This window comes from Amphibalanus amphitrite, unplaced genomic scaffold (assembly GCF_019059575.1).
Source record: "Amphibalanus amphitrite isolate SeventyFive unplaced genomic scaffold, NRLGWU_Aamphi_draft 000066F_arrow, whole genome shotgun sequence".
Classification (NCBI taxonomy): Eukaryota; Metazoa; Arthropoda; class Thecostraca; order Balanomorpha; family Balanidae; genus Amphibalanus; species Amphibalanus amphitrite.
The window spans coordinates 1,154,973-1,172,076 of NW_024881562.1; the positions used below are offsets into that span (position 1 = coordinate 1,154,973).

At 53.7% G+C, this 17,104-nt stretch overlaps 2 protein-coding genes across 2 annotated transcripts in view; both read right to left on the minus strand.

Moving 5' to 3' along the window:
• The window catches only part of LOC122378877, a 49,452-nt gene extending 48,805 nt beyond the window's left edge, over positions 1-647 (minus strand). Inside the window, exon 1 of the mRNA XM_043360509.1 lies at positions 495-647. The gene's annotated coding sequence lies outside the window, so the exon portion shown is untranslated. The remainder of the gene's footprint in view (positions 1-494) is intronic.
• An 8,955-nt stretch (positions 648-9,602) lies between these two features.
• Positions 9,603-17,104, minus strand: part of LOC122378833 — a 65,235-nt gene continuing 57,733 nt past the window's right edge. Inside the window, exons 21-28 of the mRNA XM_043360365.1 lie at positions 16,701-16,859; positions 16,298-16,426; positions 15,835-16,008; positions 14,658-15,060; positions 13,965-14,274; positions 12,997-13,162; positions 12,424-12,579; positions 9,603-10,107 (exon numbers count right to left, since the gene is read on the minus strand). Coding sequence (XP_043216300.1) covers positions 10,021-10,107; positions 12,424-12,579; positions 12,997-13,162; positions 13,965-14,274; positions 14,658-15,060; positions 15,835-16,008; positions 16,298-16,426; positions 16,701-16,859 — 1,584 coding nt within the window. The 3' untranslated portion in view covers positions 9,603-10,020. The remainder of the gene's footprint in view (positions 10,108-12,423; positions 12,580-12,996; positions 13,163-13,964; positions 14,275-14,657; positions 15,061-15,834; positions 16,009-16,297; positions 16,427-16,700; positions 16,860-17,104) is intronic.

A 17,104-nucleotide genomic window follows, 5' to 3' on the forward strand; every position in this document is an offset into this window, starting at 1 on the left:
GAATTAAAATCAGACAGACCAGACTGGTACAGACTAGACTGAGAATCAGCTTAAACCGAGACTCGGACAGACAGACAGACAGAGGGAGGAGATAGAGGGAGGGAGGGAGGGAGGGAGAGGGAGAGGGAGAGGGAGAGGAGAGAGAGAGAGAGAGAGAGAGAGAGAGAGAGAGAGAGAGAGAGAGAGAGAGAGAGAGAGAGAGAGAGAGAGAGAGAGAGAGAGAGAGAGAGAGAGAGAGAGAGAGAGAGAGAGAGAGATGTACAGACACCGGTGACGTGCAGGTGTTCTGAGTGTGTAGTCGGTGTGAGAGGGGTGAGTTGACACTAGCAATGGCGAGGCTCGGTTGCAGCACGCAGCGAGCGGCGTCGGTGTCGGCCGTCACACGGCGCTGGTCGATACTCGGGGCCGGGCCAGCCGGCGCCGAGCGGCTGGCCGGGCTCGCCTCCGCCCCCGGTCGGCCGCCGGGCCGGCGCGGCCGCCCACCCCACACTCACCCGGCTGGTGAAACGCCGCTAGCCGGGTCGCCCGGTGACGGTCGGCGCCATGAAGGGTCGGATCTGGGCCGCGCCGCCGCCGCCGTCCACCTGCCGTCACCGCACGAGCGCACCAACTGACGCCGGCCGCGCCCGCGTCGGGAACGACGCAGCGCGCAGCGGTTGGAGTCGACCGGCTCCGGAGAACGGGGCGGGACGCCGCCGCCGCGGAGAGGGGAGGGTGGGGGCGGGGGAGGCGAAGCGCACAGCCGACGGACGGGAGGCGCCCGCGGCCGCGCTGCCACCGAGCTGCTACACCGGCCCCCATCCGCCCACCCGGCCGGGAGGGAGGGGGGGGGGGGAGAGGGGGCGGGACGGCGGCGGCTGCAGCCCGTCACTGCAGAACGGCTGTGCCGAAACGAGGGAGCGCCGGGCAACTATTTCTGCTCACGGGTCACGACTGAACCGAAAAAGGGGTTTTGAATGGTTGAAATGCACCGCAAGTAGGCCCTTGTCTCGACGCAATGGATGCTGCCTTTCTTCTTGCATATTAGGTAATTGTGCATACAAAAATTATAAAAGGCTCGACAGAAAGTAATGCAACCTATGAACCTAGACCTTTAGCAGTCTAAGCTGGGAAACCAGCACCACTCATATTCGGGGCATCAGCTTCAGCGTCCTCCACACTACGCAGCTGGCGGGCCGGCGGCGATTCCAGAGCGCTGACAAATTTCGAGAACGGACTGGAGTATCCTGAGTGGAATGGAATGGTCTGCATCAACCAGTGGCGTATCCAGGGGGGAGGCCAAGAGGCCATGGCCTCCCCCTTTGGCAATACCATGCAAGTGGGCCCTTTGGGTTACTTGAGTGCAGTGACGTACCCAAGGGGGGCAATGGGGGCCCTGAGGGGCGCCCTGCTTACCTGAGGTCCCCCTGGTCGTCTGAGGGTCCCTGGTTATCTGAGGGGCCCTGGTTACCTGAGTGGCCCCCAGGGCATATTTTAAGGATTTTTCACTGCGTCCCAAATGTGGCATAGGGCACACGCTTTGATCGAAAAGGGCACATTGCAAGCGAAATAGTATATAATGCAAGTGAGATAATGTACAGATACATTGTGTAGTGTGCTGGTGGAGGGGCACTGCAAGCGGGATGTTGGGAGCGGGCTGTGATTGCTTTTGGCCAGTCTCGAAATTCGCCAAGTCGTAGTGCGTTCTTTATCCGCATTCAAAGGGCGGACCGGCGATTTAAAATGACATTTACATTGTTGTTAGTCACTCGTTTTCCTGAACGGCGTTGGGCGTGTTTGACCTCCCTTGACGCACTAAATTGTACCTATGCTTAAAGAATAAAAATGAATATGCACATGATTAAAATGTGATACATACGTCTCTTCATGCGTTTTTCACCCTTATCAATCGATTCAAAATAGAGGTTGACGTGTGAAACATGGCCAATTTGCATTGAAGATACTATGTATTTGAAATAATCAGATGACGTAAGGTCAAACAGTACCCACCTAAGTTGTGACAAAAAATCATCGGATTTTAAAGCTACATAAAAAATCCATCATAGATTAATGCTTTGGATGAACGGATGCTTTGGATGCTTCGGATTTCGCTTCCTTACTGCCTATCATGTAATATAACCCAAACTTTTCCCAATGGAAGTTCCTTTGCTTAATTATTATGCCCAGAAATGTGTCGATTTTGTGCCATTTCCGGGCGCTTGGGGGGGGGGGAGCATGGACCCGTGGCCCCCTCTATATCCTCCTATGGCCAGACGGCAATGCCTGATCTGACCGTATGCCATCAAATGTCAAACTTCGCAATGATGCGATATTTTTTTCGGAAAACGTGCCGGTATCTCAAAAACTATGATAGCTAGGAGGGCGCAATCGCCAGGAGAAAAGCAATCAATATATCTTGAACAGCTCTTTCGTCAATATTTCGTCAGGATTGAGTTCAGATCAACGGTTAAGGCTCCATAGCCAAAAACGGGTAAAATTACAATTTTTGTCAATATAGGTTTCATGAAAAGCTTTTGAACTAAAAAAGGTAGAGAATTTTCGTTTGCACAATCATTCTTCTCTCATTTTTACCTCGAAATGTCAAGGTCAGAAGAACTTGACCTCACATTAAGGTCATTTCGTGACCAAGATAGATCATGTCGCATATCAGTCGATGCGTTTCGATGAGGTACCTCAAAACAATGATACAATCCACTGTGCATGCAAAAGCCCTGTAGGGCCGGATTTTAGGCCAGGCTCCGGGCCTGCGGGCTCCACCTTGACATCTCTAAACAGGACTTTAGGGAAGGCAGGACACAGTCTGAGCCCTAAGGACAGGGCAGGCACAGGCCATGAAGCTAAGCTAAGACGGATACTTGAGGGCTGGGTAGGATGCAGGGTCCGAGGGCAAGGCAAGGCGCGGGTTTGAGGCTATCATTACACAAGGCTGGAGAGTAGTGCAAGACACAGGGCCTTAGAACACCTGATGATCAACACACCTGATGGCAGGGCAACACGCAGGATCTTAGAGCAGGGCAAGAAATAGTACCTAAAGGTAGAGCAAGACATAAGACACAGGTATGGCACAAGGCCCGAAACACCGCCCACGTCTTGTCATACCTTCGGGCCCCGAAGGTATGACAAGACGTGGGCGGTGCTTCACGGACGCTGCTATCAAATTCCGCGAGCTGACGTCATACTTGTGGTAGTGTTTGAGCAATGGGCCTGTTGATGTCTCCATGGAAACCCAATTTGACACGTGTAATTGCAGCGTGCTGCTATCACCGGTGAAACAGGGCCAGGGTATGGGGCCTGAGGGCAGGGCAAGGCTCAGGGCATGGAGGCAGAACAAAGCACGGGTTCTGAGGACAGGTAAGGGCACGGGGCATGGGGACGGGAAACGGCACGGGACCTGAGGGCGGGAGACACCACAGGGCCTGATGACAGGGCAGGGCACAGCGCCTGAGAGCGGGCATGGGACACGAGACCTTAGGGCAATGCAGAATACAGGGCTTGAGGGCAGAGTAGGACACAGGGTCTGATGGCATGGGACGGTACAAGGCCTGACGACAGGGCAGAGCACAGCAACTTAGGGCGAGGCAGGGCACGGGCCTGAGGGCGATACAACGCATAAGGCTTAATGGCAGAATAGGACACAGAGTCTAATGGCAGGGCAATGCACATGAGGCCTGGAAGCAGAACAGGACAGGACAGGGCCTGAGGCAGGGCAAGGCATTAGGCTCGAGGATGGGCGCGGGGCCGGGGCATGAGGACATGGGAAGGCACAAGGCCTGATGGCAGGGCAGGGCACATTACCTGAAGACAAGGCAGCGGCACGGGGTCTGATGGCAGGACGTGTCACAAGGCTTGAGGGCAGCGAAGGGCACGGGGCCTCAAACTAGGGTAGGGCAGGGCACGGGGCCAAAAGACGGGAAGGCAGCGCATCAAATTTCCAGGCAGAATATATAAAGTATCGTGTTTGAGGGCAGGGCAGAGCGGGGCACAGGGCTCGGAAAGCCAACATCTTTTACACAGTAAAAGACCGAGGCATGTTACTTATTTTTGCTCGCACTTTTCGGCTGAAACCGTGGCATTTCAGTGTGGGACGCAGTGGCCCAAATTTCGCGAGGGCTACGTCCCAAAGGCAGGGGGCTGCGTCCCAAAATGGGACGCAGTCAGTATGTTAAAATATGCCCTGGTGGCCCCTGGTTATCTGAGGGGCCCATGGTTATCTGAGGGGCCCCTGGTTATCTGAGGGGGGCCTGGTTACCTGATTGTTCCCTGGTTATCTGAGGGACTCCTAGTTTCCTGAGACCTGAGGGGCCCCTGGCTACGGGGGCCCTGGTTATCTGAGGGGCCATGGTTACCTGAGGGGCCCCTGCTTACCTAAGGGCCCGTGATTGCCTGAGAGCCCCTGATTATCTGAGAGGCCCCTGGTTACCAGTGGAGCCTCTTGGTATATGAGGGCCCCTGGTCACCTGAGGGGCCCTAGTTATCTAAGGGGCCCTAGCTACCTGAAGGGCCCCTGATCCCCTGGCCAGTGATCTGAAGAAACCCTGGTCACCTGAAGGGCCCATGTTTACCCGGGAGTAGGTACCTGGTTATATGAAGGGCCCTTGCAGTCACATAAAGGCCCTAAGTTACCCGTGGAGCCCCTGGTATAACCGTCCCCTGGTTATCAGAGGGTCGGCCCTGGTCACCTGGAAGGCCCTGGTCAATTGAAAGACCCCTGGTCAATTGTAAGGCCCCTGGTCACCTGAGAGGCCCCTGATTACCTGAACTGCCCGTGATCACTCGGATTCAATGGTATGGCCAGGGGCGAGGGGGCACGTCTCCGTTATAGGGTTTAGGGTCCCCTCGGGCCCGAAAGGCCCTGCGGTGCCAATTGGCGGCAGAGGGCCCGCGCTGGCAACGCTTCAACTGGAAAGGAGACCACAGGGCTTGTGAGAACACCCCATGGGCTCTTGTGTAGCCACACTTATCTCCAGAAGGGCCTCACGCCAGGTTCTGAGGGACCTTGCCGGCCCTGAGGGCTCTTGCCGGTCAATAAGGGATCAGCTGTAAGGGCCCCATACCCGTTTGCTAAATGCTATGGTCCCACGGCCCACACCGGTGTTTCTGAGGGCCCTCACAACGGCGCCTCCGAGGGCCTCCACTGCCACCTCTAAGGGCCCCACACCAGTGCCTCTTAGCACCAGTGCCTACTTCGGCGGCTCTAAGAGCCCCACACCGGCGCCTCTGAGGGCCCTATGCAGCGCCCTATGCATCTGACGGTCACTTACCAGCGACTCTGGGGGCCTCTTACCGACCTCTGAGGGTCCCTTGCCGGCCTATGAAGGACCACCAGTAACTTTCAGGGCCCCACACACGCCTAAGTGATGGCCCCCACCAGTGTCTCTAAGCCCATAAGGCCCTCACAACGGCGCCTGTGAGGACCCCACACCAGCGCATCCGACGGCCTTTCACCGACACCTCTGAGGGACTCTGAGTCACCTGTACTTATGTATACAGGTGACTCTGAGGCGCTCGCTCGCTTCACTTCCTCATAAAATACCGTGCATTTTATGCACACTTCTCAAGCAAAAAAAAGAAGATATTTTTACCTGCCAATTCTGCACATTTTCTCGGGGCTTAGACAGACAGACAGACAGACAGACAAACAGAGGGGCCCGTCTGCAAGGGGGAACCGGACCCACCATGTGCCCAATCCCCTCATCGGAGGGTTCTGGATACGCCCCTGCCTGGGTTGACAGCGGCATCCGGGTGACCTGTGGGGGCCCCTTTGAGAGCAGGCGGCCCCCTCCTGGGCGAAATCCTGGGTACGTGCCTGCTTGAGTGTCCCAAGAGAAATGACCTTCAGGGCCTCATCCAAAGTACTGGCCCAAGCATAAATAAAGTCAAACTGCGTCAAACTATCTTAAAATGCCATTTGATGGCCCTCATAGGCCCTCAGAGGCCAAGGCCGAGCCCCCAGAGGCTAGCGTGGGCCCTTAGAGGTCGCTTTGGCGGCCATAAAGAAGCTTGGACTCGAGCGTGGGATCCTTTGACGCTGGTGTAGAGCCCTAAGGAGCCAGCGCTAAGCCCTCTAAGGCCAGCGTGGGGCCCTCTAAGGCCATTGTGGGGTCTTCTAAGTCCAGTTTGGGGCCTTGTAAGGCCAGTGTGGGGCCTTGTAAGGCCAGTGTGGGGCCTTGTAAGGCCAGTGTGGGGCCTTGTAAGGCCAGTGTGGGGCCTTGTAAGGCCAGTGTGGGACCCTCTATGTTCAGCATGGGGCCGTTTATGTCCAGCGTGGGGTCTTTTAAGCCCAGCGACATGGGGCCTTCTTAGGTCAGATTGAGGCCCAATGGCCACCGAAACTAGCTTGGGGCCCTCCGAAGATAATGTGGAGCCCTTTTAGGCCAGTGTGGGGCACTCTGTGACCAGCGTGAACCCTCTGAGGCCAGCGTGGGGCTATCTGTCATCTGACTTCAGACTTCAGAGGCTGGTGCTGGGCCCTTAGAAACCAGCGCGGGCCTTCATAGGCTGGCGTCGGGCCATTAGAGGCCACCTAGAGGGCCTCGGCAGCCACTTTTCAGATCTTACGCATGTTTGAGCCCCCTGAGGTAGGAGTGGCCCTTAAAGGCCGGCGTGGGACCCTTAGGGGGCATTATGGGCTTCTGGAGACCGGCGTGGGTTCGAGAGCGGCATAGGGTCGTCAGACTGACTCAAAGACTTCCCAGAGCCAGCGGGGGGGGGGGGTGGCTATGAGGTCAGCCATAGCATGGGTCTCCTCCTGAGGCCATTATGGGGCCCGGAGGCCGGCGTGGTTCACTCTGTTGCCGGTGTGGGACCTTCAGAGGCCAGAATGAGCCTTCAGAGGTCGGAGTGAGGCCAATGTGGGCGACATAGAGCCATCAGAGTCTAGATCAGAGCTCAACCCGAGTCGGGCCCTTCTAAAGTTCAGGGTATCAGCGCAACCCTCAACCAGCGCAAGACACTAAGATAAGAGATTGACATCTGCCCCTTGAAAAATGTTACAACCGTAAAAAATTGACAAAACATTTTGCTTTTGATAATATTTAGTGGCCCCGGCGACGACCAAAGCAAAAAAAAAAACTGTGCCTACCCAGTAAACATGCCGACGTCGGCCCGACGTCGGCCGACGTCGGGGTGACGTCGGCAACTCGGCATCGACATGCCGACGTCAGCCCGACGTCGGTCCAACCTCGGCACGACGTCGGCTGGATGTCGGATATGCCCGCATGTTCCGACGTCCAGCCGAGGTCCAGCCGACGTCGGGCCGACGTCGGACCGAGATCAATTGCTGAGGTCCAGCCGACGTCGGGCCGACGTCGGGGCGACGTCGGACCGACATCGGCCGCTGTTTTGACCGTTAGAATAATATAAAATGTATGTTTCATGTTTCATAAAGAGCTTCTGTATTCAAAATATCCTGCAGGAAACTCAAATCTTCCTCCACGCCGCAACCCCCTGATCCGGGCTGAACGGGAAACTTTATCCCATTTGGGATTGCCCGTAAGCCGAGCTCGCCCGTAGCCGGGTGCGGTGAGTGCTTGGGGGCTGCTCGGCCTATCCTTTGGTCAGGCTCAGCCCCGGCAACTCACCAGGGCCGGGCCCAGTTCATAAAGAAAGGCCAGTCGCAAGTGTCACTTTGCCAAAGTGCCACTTATCAAAGGGACACTTTGGGAAACGTTGGTGCAGGTGTGTAAGAGTGGCTATATGAATCCATTGTGGGGTCGCCCTTTCCAATAAGTGTCACGTAACAGCAATGGGACCAGGGACTCTATATGAACTGGACCCAGGGTGCTCGCCAAGAAGACCAATGTCTCCATCCTATGATCCTTCCGGCTCTGAAATGGTATTGTCAGACCGAAAGGGCATAAGCCAACAAAACAAACCAATTTCGTTAGCTGGCTGCGTGGTGTAGTGGTCAGCGCACTAACCTCGCGTTCGAATGACACGGGGTTCGAATCCCATCGCCGGCTGATGCTTTTGGCGTGTTGTCCCAGTAAACATGCCGACGTCGGCGACTGGGGGGCTCGAATCCCGCCGCCGGTTGAAATTTTTGGCGCGTTGTCCCAATAAACATGCCGACGTCGGCCCCGTCGGTCCAACGACAAACGATCTCGTCAACCTCGGCAAACGATCTCGGCCCGACGTCGGCTCGACGTCGGCTGGACTTCGGCTGGACGTCGGAACATGCGGGCATATCAGACGTCCAGCCGATGTCGGGCCGAGGTTGAACCGACGTCGGCCCGACGTCGGGCCGAGGCTCGGCCCGACGTCGGCCCAACGTCGGTTCAACCTCGGCCCGACATCGGCTGGACGTCTGATATGCCCGCATGTTCCGACGTCCAGCCGAAGTCCAGCCGACGTCGAGCCGACGTCGGGCCGAGATCGTTTGCCGAGGTTGACGAGATCGTTTGTCGTTGGACCGACGGGGCCGACGTCGGCATGTTTATTGGGACAACGCGCCAAAAATTTCAACCGGCTACAGAGCTATCGATGTCGATGGCTTTTTCACGTTTTTTCTTTTTTATATTGCCGAGTGTGCCTAAAAAGACTTCCTCACATGATGAAAGTGGCAAAGAACCGCACCTGGGCGTGGCATAAGTACGCCACTACTGGGGCCCCTAAGGTAAGGGTGGGGCCCCTTGAGCAGGTTTGGCCTCCCCCTTTTCAAGATCCTGGATACGCCACTGGCATCAACCATAACCTTCTTACTGTCATGAGTAACTGATACATGGACGGAGCAGCCAAAATCTTAGCTCGACTTCAGCTGTTGGCAAATACAATTAATTTGATAAAATGGATTAGGTAATAGGTATGTCGCGGCTCGCGCAGCTTTCCAGACCAAATAATTTGTTTTTCAGCTAGCAACTTTTGGATGACTTTTTGAGGCAGCCGGCGTAACTATCAAGTACCAACTGATGATGATGATGGTACTGCAGAAATGCTAATGCATAATAGCCTAAATAACCTGCATATTAAGCGGGGTTAAAACAACATCATAACGTTAACTAGAACGCTTATATATCATAACGCTAGTTTGTAAAAGAGAGCGAGCACAATGATAACTTTAGATATTAAAAGCACCGAACGCTTACGTTCGGCAGCGAGCGTAAAAGCTATTACATCAAATGACAATAAACACCGCTCAGGCATCGTCCGGTAGGCGGTAGCTCGATGTGTCGAATAGTGGACTCCTCTCCCTTCCCTAGAGCAGCAAAACATCGACTCCTGGCCTGGCCCGAAGCACCGTCTTTTAAACGTTGTACGTTCTTAATTATACACCGTTTCACTTGTGATAACTTTGACAATTAAATGAACCTTCATGGATAAGAACTCATATATTGGTACACTCCAATATCATTGAACGTCATATATTCACGTTCATTTGCTGAGAAGGCATTCGATGTAAAATATAGGGTAACACACAGTTCACACTAATTCACTATCGCCATTGATAACTTTCTTGATATTGGTGGGTGAACGTTGAGATGGCTGAATCCGTTTTGCACTGCGGATGACGGATGTTAACCTTGCAATATATATGCTGCTTTCGCTTTCATGGAAAGCAGAAAGCCCAGCATTTGCTCTGTCCACGCAACATTGCCCAAATACACTTTTTGTTGCGCAACCTGTATTATATCTAGCAATAAATTACATTAAAACAATACACAAGTACGTAAAACGCTGCACAAACTCGCACACACACAGCCGCACACACACTTACACACAGGTAAAAATAACTTCGCCATTATTTAGAAAAGCACCATCTGGAGCAGCGATTAGTATAAAGTATGTAAAGCACAGGCCGACGACGGAGGCGGGTCGGACGCGACTGGGAGCCCACTCCGCGCTGACGACTAGACGAGCGTCACCGATCCGACAGCGGTCAAAACCCGCGGGCCAGCCCTGATATGGGGTGCAAGGCAAGGTGCAGCGGAAAACCCGGCCCGACCGGAGCCGAGCGGCCGCCGGCGGTTCGGCTGGTCGTGGCACCCACCAGCCACTAATTCACAGTGTGCGGAAGCCATAGGTTTAAAATAGATCTGCCTCCTTCTTCAGTTCCTTCTTCTTCCAAGCGGGAAGAGCGTCAAACTCTTCCCGGTCCATCTTTAGAACCTCCTGGAGGAGAGCGGGGAATTTCGTGAGAACGCAACCAATGCGGGAGGGCCCGGCCAGGAAGTTGGTGAGCTGAATATGTGTACTGAGTATGTATGCTCAAGAGGCTTCATTGATATGCGAACCGCTTGCGGTACACTTCACTACACTTCAGCAGTGATCGTGGATTGTGAAAGGAAATTGAAAGGCAATAACAACAAAGCATAATGGATTAGGTTTCTCTTTTAGCATAAGATATTTATAAAAAGAAACACTGCTCTCCATAGAATGCAGTATAAATGGTAACTAGGCGGCACGCCCCAACAATAACTGGATGTGGGCGGGAAGGTGCACACTATTCTTTGCTTTTGGTACAATACGAGGTGTGGCTAAAAAGAAACCGGACTGCTCGTGCTGGCCATAAAGTAGGGGGCCCGAAGACTAGCGAGCCACTTGACATTAATCTTGGTCATATTGTGGTGATGTGTGCCAAATGGCATCTCCATATCGCTATTATTCTTCTTTCCACAGATCTTTGTTTTATCGATGTTCGGCGGCCTTGTCACCGCCAGGCTTCTACAATGAGCTTCGAAAAAAGGAAGGAACATGACGTTCCTTGCCAGACTCAACAGAGACGCTGAATCTGTTCAAGGTTTTAATGTTATCTTAGGTCATATGTCACATGCAAGTGTTTGAATGGGTTACGAGGTTCAGCACTGGTCGTGAGGATGTCGGTGATGACCCCAAGGTCTGGAGGTCCATCAACGTTCGCGCGCATGTCGAAGTCGAGGGTGGAGACGACATTGATCGTCTTTTTCGATCATAGGGGATTCGTTCACCGTCAGTTCGTGCTGAAGGTGTACCACAGTCGACCAGCATTTCTACAAGGAAGACCCTGGACGCCTCATTTCACGAGTCAGGCGCACCAAGTGGAATTTCTGGGAAGCCAAGATCTGGGTGCTCCATCACGACAACGCTCCCGTGCATTCTGCCATTAGCGTCAAACCGTTCTTTGCCAAAAAGCAGGTCGTGGTGCTCAAGCACCCTCTTATTTGTCAGACCTATGTATCTCCCTGTGACTTTTGGCTGTTCTTTTAAATGAAAAAGGTTGTCAAGGGAACCCATTTTGAATCGGTCGAGGACATCCGGACCAGAGTGACCAGCGTCAGCGTCATCGATAAAACAAAGAGCTGTGGAAAGGAGAATAATAGTGATATCGAGATGCCGTTTGGCACACATCACGACAATATGATAAATATTAATGTCAAGTGTCTCGCTAGTTTTCGGGCCCCCTACTTTATGGCCAGCACGAGCAGTCCGGTTTCTTTTTAGCCACACCTCGTACTCTGGAAGAATATGCACTGAAAGGAGAGATCGGCCGTGCATGTATAATATGACGGCAATATGCTTCGCAAGTTTTCACCAGCACACATATATACACAATTCAAAACATGGAATACAAATGCATGAATACATTCCATCAGCTCAGGCTAGCGCTGAGCTGCTGAACGCCTACGTAGAGGTATGTTTCAGCCTCCGACGGGCTGAAACATACCTCTACCTCTACCTCTAACATATACAGTCTCCGACTAATCCTGAACTCCTAGCCCCGCTCTCCGTACTAACCCTGAACTGCAGGCTGGTCCCGTTTCCGACTAATCCTGAACTCCTGGCCCCATGAATAATCCTGAACTCCTGGCCCCATCCCCTAAATAGCCCTAAACTCCTGGTCGCTGAGATAAGTCTCCAGACGCACCGCGGGATCCACGGTGTCAGGAACCCCTAACCCTGAACTCCTGGCTTCGTTCCCGACTTACCCTAAACCTGAAGTCCCATCATCTACTAGCCATGAACTCGATCTGGCCCCGTCTCATGACTAACCCTGAACTCCTGGTCGCTGAGATAAGTCTCCAGGCGCACGGGATCCACTAACCCTGACTACTGGCCCCATCCCCTACTAACCCTGAACTCCTGGTCGCTGAGATAAGTCTCCAGGCGCACGAGATCCACGCCGTCAGGAACCCCTACTAACCCTGACTACTGGTCCTATCCTCTACTAACCCTGAACTCCTGGTCGCTGAGATAAGTCTCCAGGCGCACGGGATCCACTAACCCTGACTACTGGCCCCATCCCCTACTAACCCTGAACTCCTGGTCGCTGAGATAAGTCTCCAGGCGCACGGAATTCACAGTCATGAAGCCCTACTAACCCTGAAAGAACTGGTCCTATCCCCTACTAACCCTGAACTCCTGGTCGCTGAGATAAGTCTCCAGGCGCACGAGATCCACGCCGTCAGGAACCCCTACTAACCCTGACTACTGGTCCTATCCTCTACTAACCCTGAACTCCTGGTCGCTGAGATAAGTCTCCAGGCGCACGGGATCCACGCCGTCGGGAAGCGGGCGCTCCATCAGCATCGCCAGCGGATATGTTGAGCGAGTCAGCTCGGCAAGGATGTCCTTCGCGTCCCGTTCAAAACCGTCACTGTAGCCCTCCTGTAAATAGACGAAAACCAGGATGAAGGGGATAGATAAGCATGCACCATGAAGTTCACTCAAAAGTGAGGAAGCAAAAACTATGACAGCACTATCATAATACACCAGTATGTGCCGCAAAAGCAAATTATATGCTATAAATAATGGCAAATCAGAGTAAGGAACAGGGTGATACGATCTGCTGGTGATGTGCTAGACAAGTCGTTCATATCAACATCCAATCGTACGATCTCTTGAAGAATTGCGACAACCTTTTGCCGACCACCAATCGTGGGCGGTCGTAAGTGGTCGCATCGCCTAGTGGGACCGGGGCTTTAGCTAGACGGGCGACAATTCATCACCAACAGGTAAACCATAAAAGTGCAGACGGAGTGTGCAAACAAGCGAAGACCTTGCTCGTTGCTACCCCGTCCGTACCTCTCGGTTTAGCTCCGCCGCGTCAGTGTGCCGGCTCCAGGCGGGGAACAGGTGCTGGAAGGCTGGCGGTTCGAGCCCGGCCACGACCAGGGAGCAGGTCGGCCGGCCCATCCGGCGCCGGTACTCGAGAGCCGTCTGCAGCGCGCAGCGGCGCTCCTCGTGCCACCTGGCGGTCACACACGGACTGTAAGACAACGAACACAGGGCTGGCCGCCGACAAAAAGCGACTGATCTTAGTCACAGAGGCATTACGGTAAACACTGTAGAGGTAGACGCCTGTCAGAGCCATCTCCGGGCATGCACTCAAGAGTTCAATTTCAATTCTACCTTGGTCCCTAATTTAGCAAAACCTTTGTTTATACTGGTGATGATGCGCGTGTTATCGTGTCCGTCTCCATTGATAGCTGTTCGTGTCAACATTACAGGGGCGTAAATGCGCGCAACAGTTTCTTTAACCACCAATTTGGGAAGCTTAGCTTTAGACAATGTTGACAAATCCTTTTCACGAAGCTTATGTTAAGCAAAGGAAGATAAGAGCCTAAAAAATCGGTCGCATGAACATCAGGACGTCCAAGCGACAGGTCACAGAGGTGTGAATGTCTTCGTGAATAATTATACAACTGATTAGTAACACGTCTCGCGGGTTTTAGCGGTAGGTTTTGCACCTAGAAAATTTAGTGCACTTCAGGCTATATCTTCGTCGTCTTAAGCTTTTAAGTGTTGAAGATGCGATCGACGTGTTGGTTCACAAGCCGGCCATGATCGTGTAAAATGGCTTCATCGTAGATCGATTAGTTTCTGAGATGTAACCGAAAATGTAAAAGTGCAAAACCTACCGCTTAATCTCGCGAGGGCCGTACATACTGCGCGGTCTGCGTATCTGAGCAAAGGGAAACCACTCCAGCTTAGTGAAACCTAGCCAAGTCTCCTGGACAGACGGCACTGCCGTGTCTCCGCCCGCATCCTACCTGTACCGGGCGGCGCCGGCGAGTGCGGCCGGCTGACCGGCCTCGGGGTCGGCAGGCGGCCGCCAGCCCTGCCACACGTGCACGCCGTGTCCGTCGTCCAGCAGCAGCAGCGCCGGCTGCGGCCGCTCGTACAGCTCGCGCTGCGTGAACGGCAGCGCGCACGGCCACTCGGGCCCGGCGCGGCAGTGCAGACACGGCACGGCCGCACAGCTGAACCGGCCCGAGGCGCAGGAGAAGTGGAACAGACGCGGAGTGCAGGGCACAGAGCCGCCGACGGGCAGCGGCAGCGGCTGCGGCCGGCCGCCCAGAGCTGGAACCGGGAGCAACGGCGACTGGTTATTATCAAATACAGAGTTTTTGTGGTAAAGCATACGGGATGTGTGATGAAAGAAGATAACTGAACGGAAAATAGGTGATAAGTCTGGACTGGGTTTGACAAAATACGTTTGTCAAAAAAATGGAGTCTTAAAATGTGTTTGCGTGATATTTATCAGGAAGCGTTATTATGGGTTGTAAAGGAACTTCGGACTTAGGCAAAAAAAAAACAAGCAGTCATGAAAGATAAAACTTCAGCTTGCTTTTTTTTTTACCTGGGGTAACCAAAATCCCAAATTCTGATGGATCATAGAACTGTAGTGAAAAGCGCCACTGACATTTGCCACTTTTATCAATTCGCTCACTCTCGGCACCCACCTGTCCAGAACTCGGCGGGCTCGGCTCCCTGTTTGACCTCTGTGACCTTCAGCTCGGAGCCGGGTGGCAGCTCTCCAACCAGCTCTGGTCCGGCCTTCGGCAGTGCCTCGGCCGCCGCGGCCGCCACCTCACGACCGTGCGCCGGCAGCGCGGCACCCAGCCAGAGGAAGGCGCGCGCCCGGCGCGGTACCACCAGCAACAGCGCGGCGCGCGAGCGCAGGCTATCCGGGTGGCAGGCGACCTCGAGCAGACTGGCCTCAGAGGGTAGCTCTCCGCGCACCACCAGTAGGCGATTGCCGTCCGTCCGTCGGTCACCGTCCTCTCGTTTACCGAGCAGGATAGCCAGTCGGCCGGCGAACAGCTGGAGGAACGCGGCCGGCTCCCGGCCCTGGGTGACCCGCACCTGGACAAAGGAGGGACGGTACACAGTGAGAAACGGCGGGCCTCACAGGGCTCCAAGCAAGGGACACACGACACGTAGCGGACACATAAACACGCCGACACATGACTGCAAAACACTGTTCTCATTAGACTTGCAGCAGCAGATACATTATTAACTAGTGTTCAAACCACTATCGGCACATAATCAAACTGCCCCAATTGAGCTAGCATTCTCACCAGTGTGGCCAAATTGATGATGTTGCGGGGAAAGTCACCCCCAATGAAAAGCATAATGACATCCTCAGAAATTTTAAAATTACATCATCACGACGTTTTTGTCGTGAAAGCATACCTACCTAGTGTAGGAATAAAGACTAAAAATGTTCCAATGTACGATTCGCACCGTCATACTCGTACTGTCGCGCTTGCAATGTCGTTTTTTACATCTTTAATGACAATATTTGTTTTTTTTTTTTTACTTTCCACCAGAACTTGACGTCAGGTATAGTTTTTTCCCATATTATCTGTAAAAACTGCACCTAAAATGAGGCTGAAGACGAGTTTTTGGAAAATAGTGACATCCTCGTACGACTTTTTTATACATCCTCCCCCTAACGCTAAACCAATTTGGTCACACTGATTCTCACAGCTACAGGTGTAAATACAAACACAAATAAAGTACACGACATAATACAGTACCTTTTGGGCGAAATTACACCCACAGATATGCACCCAAAGATGGTATATCTCGCCACAATGTGTTACCTACTATCCTCCGTTTGCCGTTTCTGCTTACCTGCGGGCCGCGTTCCTGGTCCAGTTCGATGACCATCAGCGCGGACGCGCCCTTCTCGTTGACAGTACTGGAGGCGCCCTGCCAGAAGAAGTAGGCGCACCGCTGCCGGCCCACGCAGAGGTGTTTGCTGGCGCCGCCGCCCAGCCGGCGACCCGTCTGAGTCACTTGGTATACCTGCCGGGAGCAGTCGTGACCAGTGAACACACAGTGCCGGCGAGACACGAATCACAGCACTACTGAGAGTAAGGATACGGACACCCACCTTACCACTCCTGACATTACCACAACTTTTCAAAAAGTTACTAGATTTTTCTGGGGTCTGTACGCCAATTATTTATGAGCATCGTAGAAATGGTTCCTACGAGCTATACTTCAGAGACAATATCCTAGCGAACTATGCACACCGCATGGCGTATCTGCCCGCGAATGGTTTACTGACTGCAGCTTTACCCCGCACACTCACCCACTGCACGACGTAGGTGTCTCCCTGGTGCAGCAGTGCCGCAGAGTCCGGCTCCAGCGGCGTGGCCGCCGACTCGTTCACGTGCCAGGTCTTGACGCTGATTGTGGATATATCCAGCTGCCGGCGGGCCTGCAAACACAAACACACGCAAATGTAGAACCAGTACAGGGTCGACAAGTCACCAGTTTACAAAATTACCTTATCTCGCTCGGTAAACCAGCTCACATCCACTTCCAGTAATTCTCACAACGTTGTGTAGATGTTGTGCGCACCCCAGCTGATGTGCATGTGAGTTTATCTGTTTGTTTATTGGGGCTTTAGCGCGAGTCGACCGTCGACGTTGACTGACTTATCCGTGTGTTTGCTCGCATGTGCACCTACAAAGTAGCGTGGCCGGACTTACCTCCTCGTCAAAGTACTCTGTGCCACGTCCGAGGTGTTCCATCTCCAGCACGAGGTCCGGCTCGGGATGGTCGGCCGCCACCATATCGGCTGCGTCACACGGCGCCAGCTCCAGCGGCGGAGCCACCTCAGACGTCTCACCCTCGTTGTCAGGCTTCACCTGGGGAGGAGTGAAGTTAAGACAGCGTGATGAGACGACGAATCACAGCTATGACTCGTGGTAACACTCAACAGGTGTAAACTAGCGTAAAGAAATCACAGCCCGTCGAGGGATCATGAACAGGCGTAACAGGCAGGTAGGCATTCAATATGGCACCGACGGCCACCGCAGTCCGGGAGATCAAATCATCATCATGAGCATTCATGTCACGGCATCACACGAAACATTCACGGGAAACTGAGCAG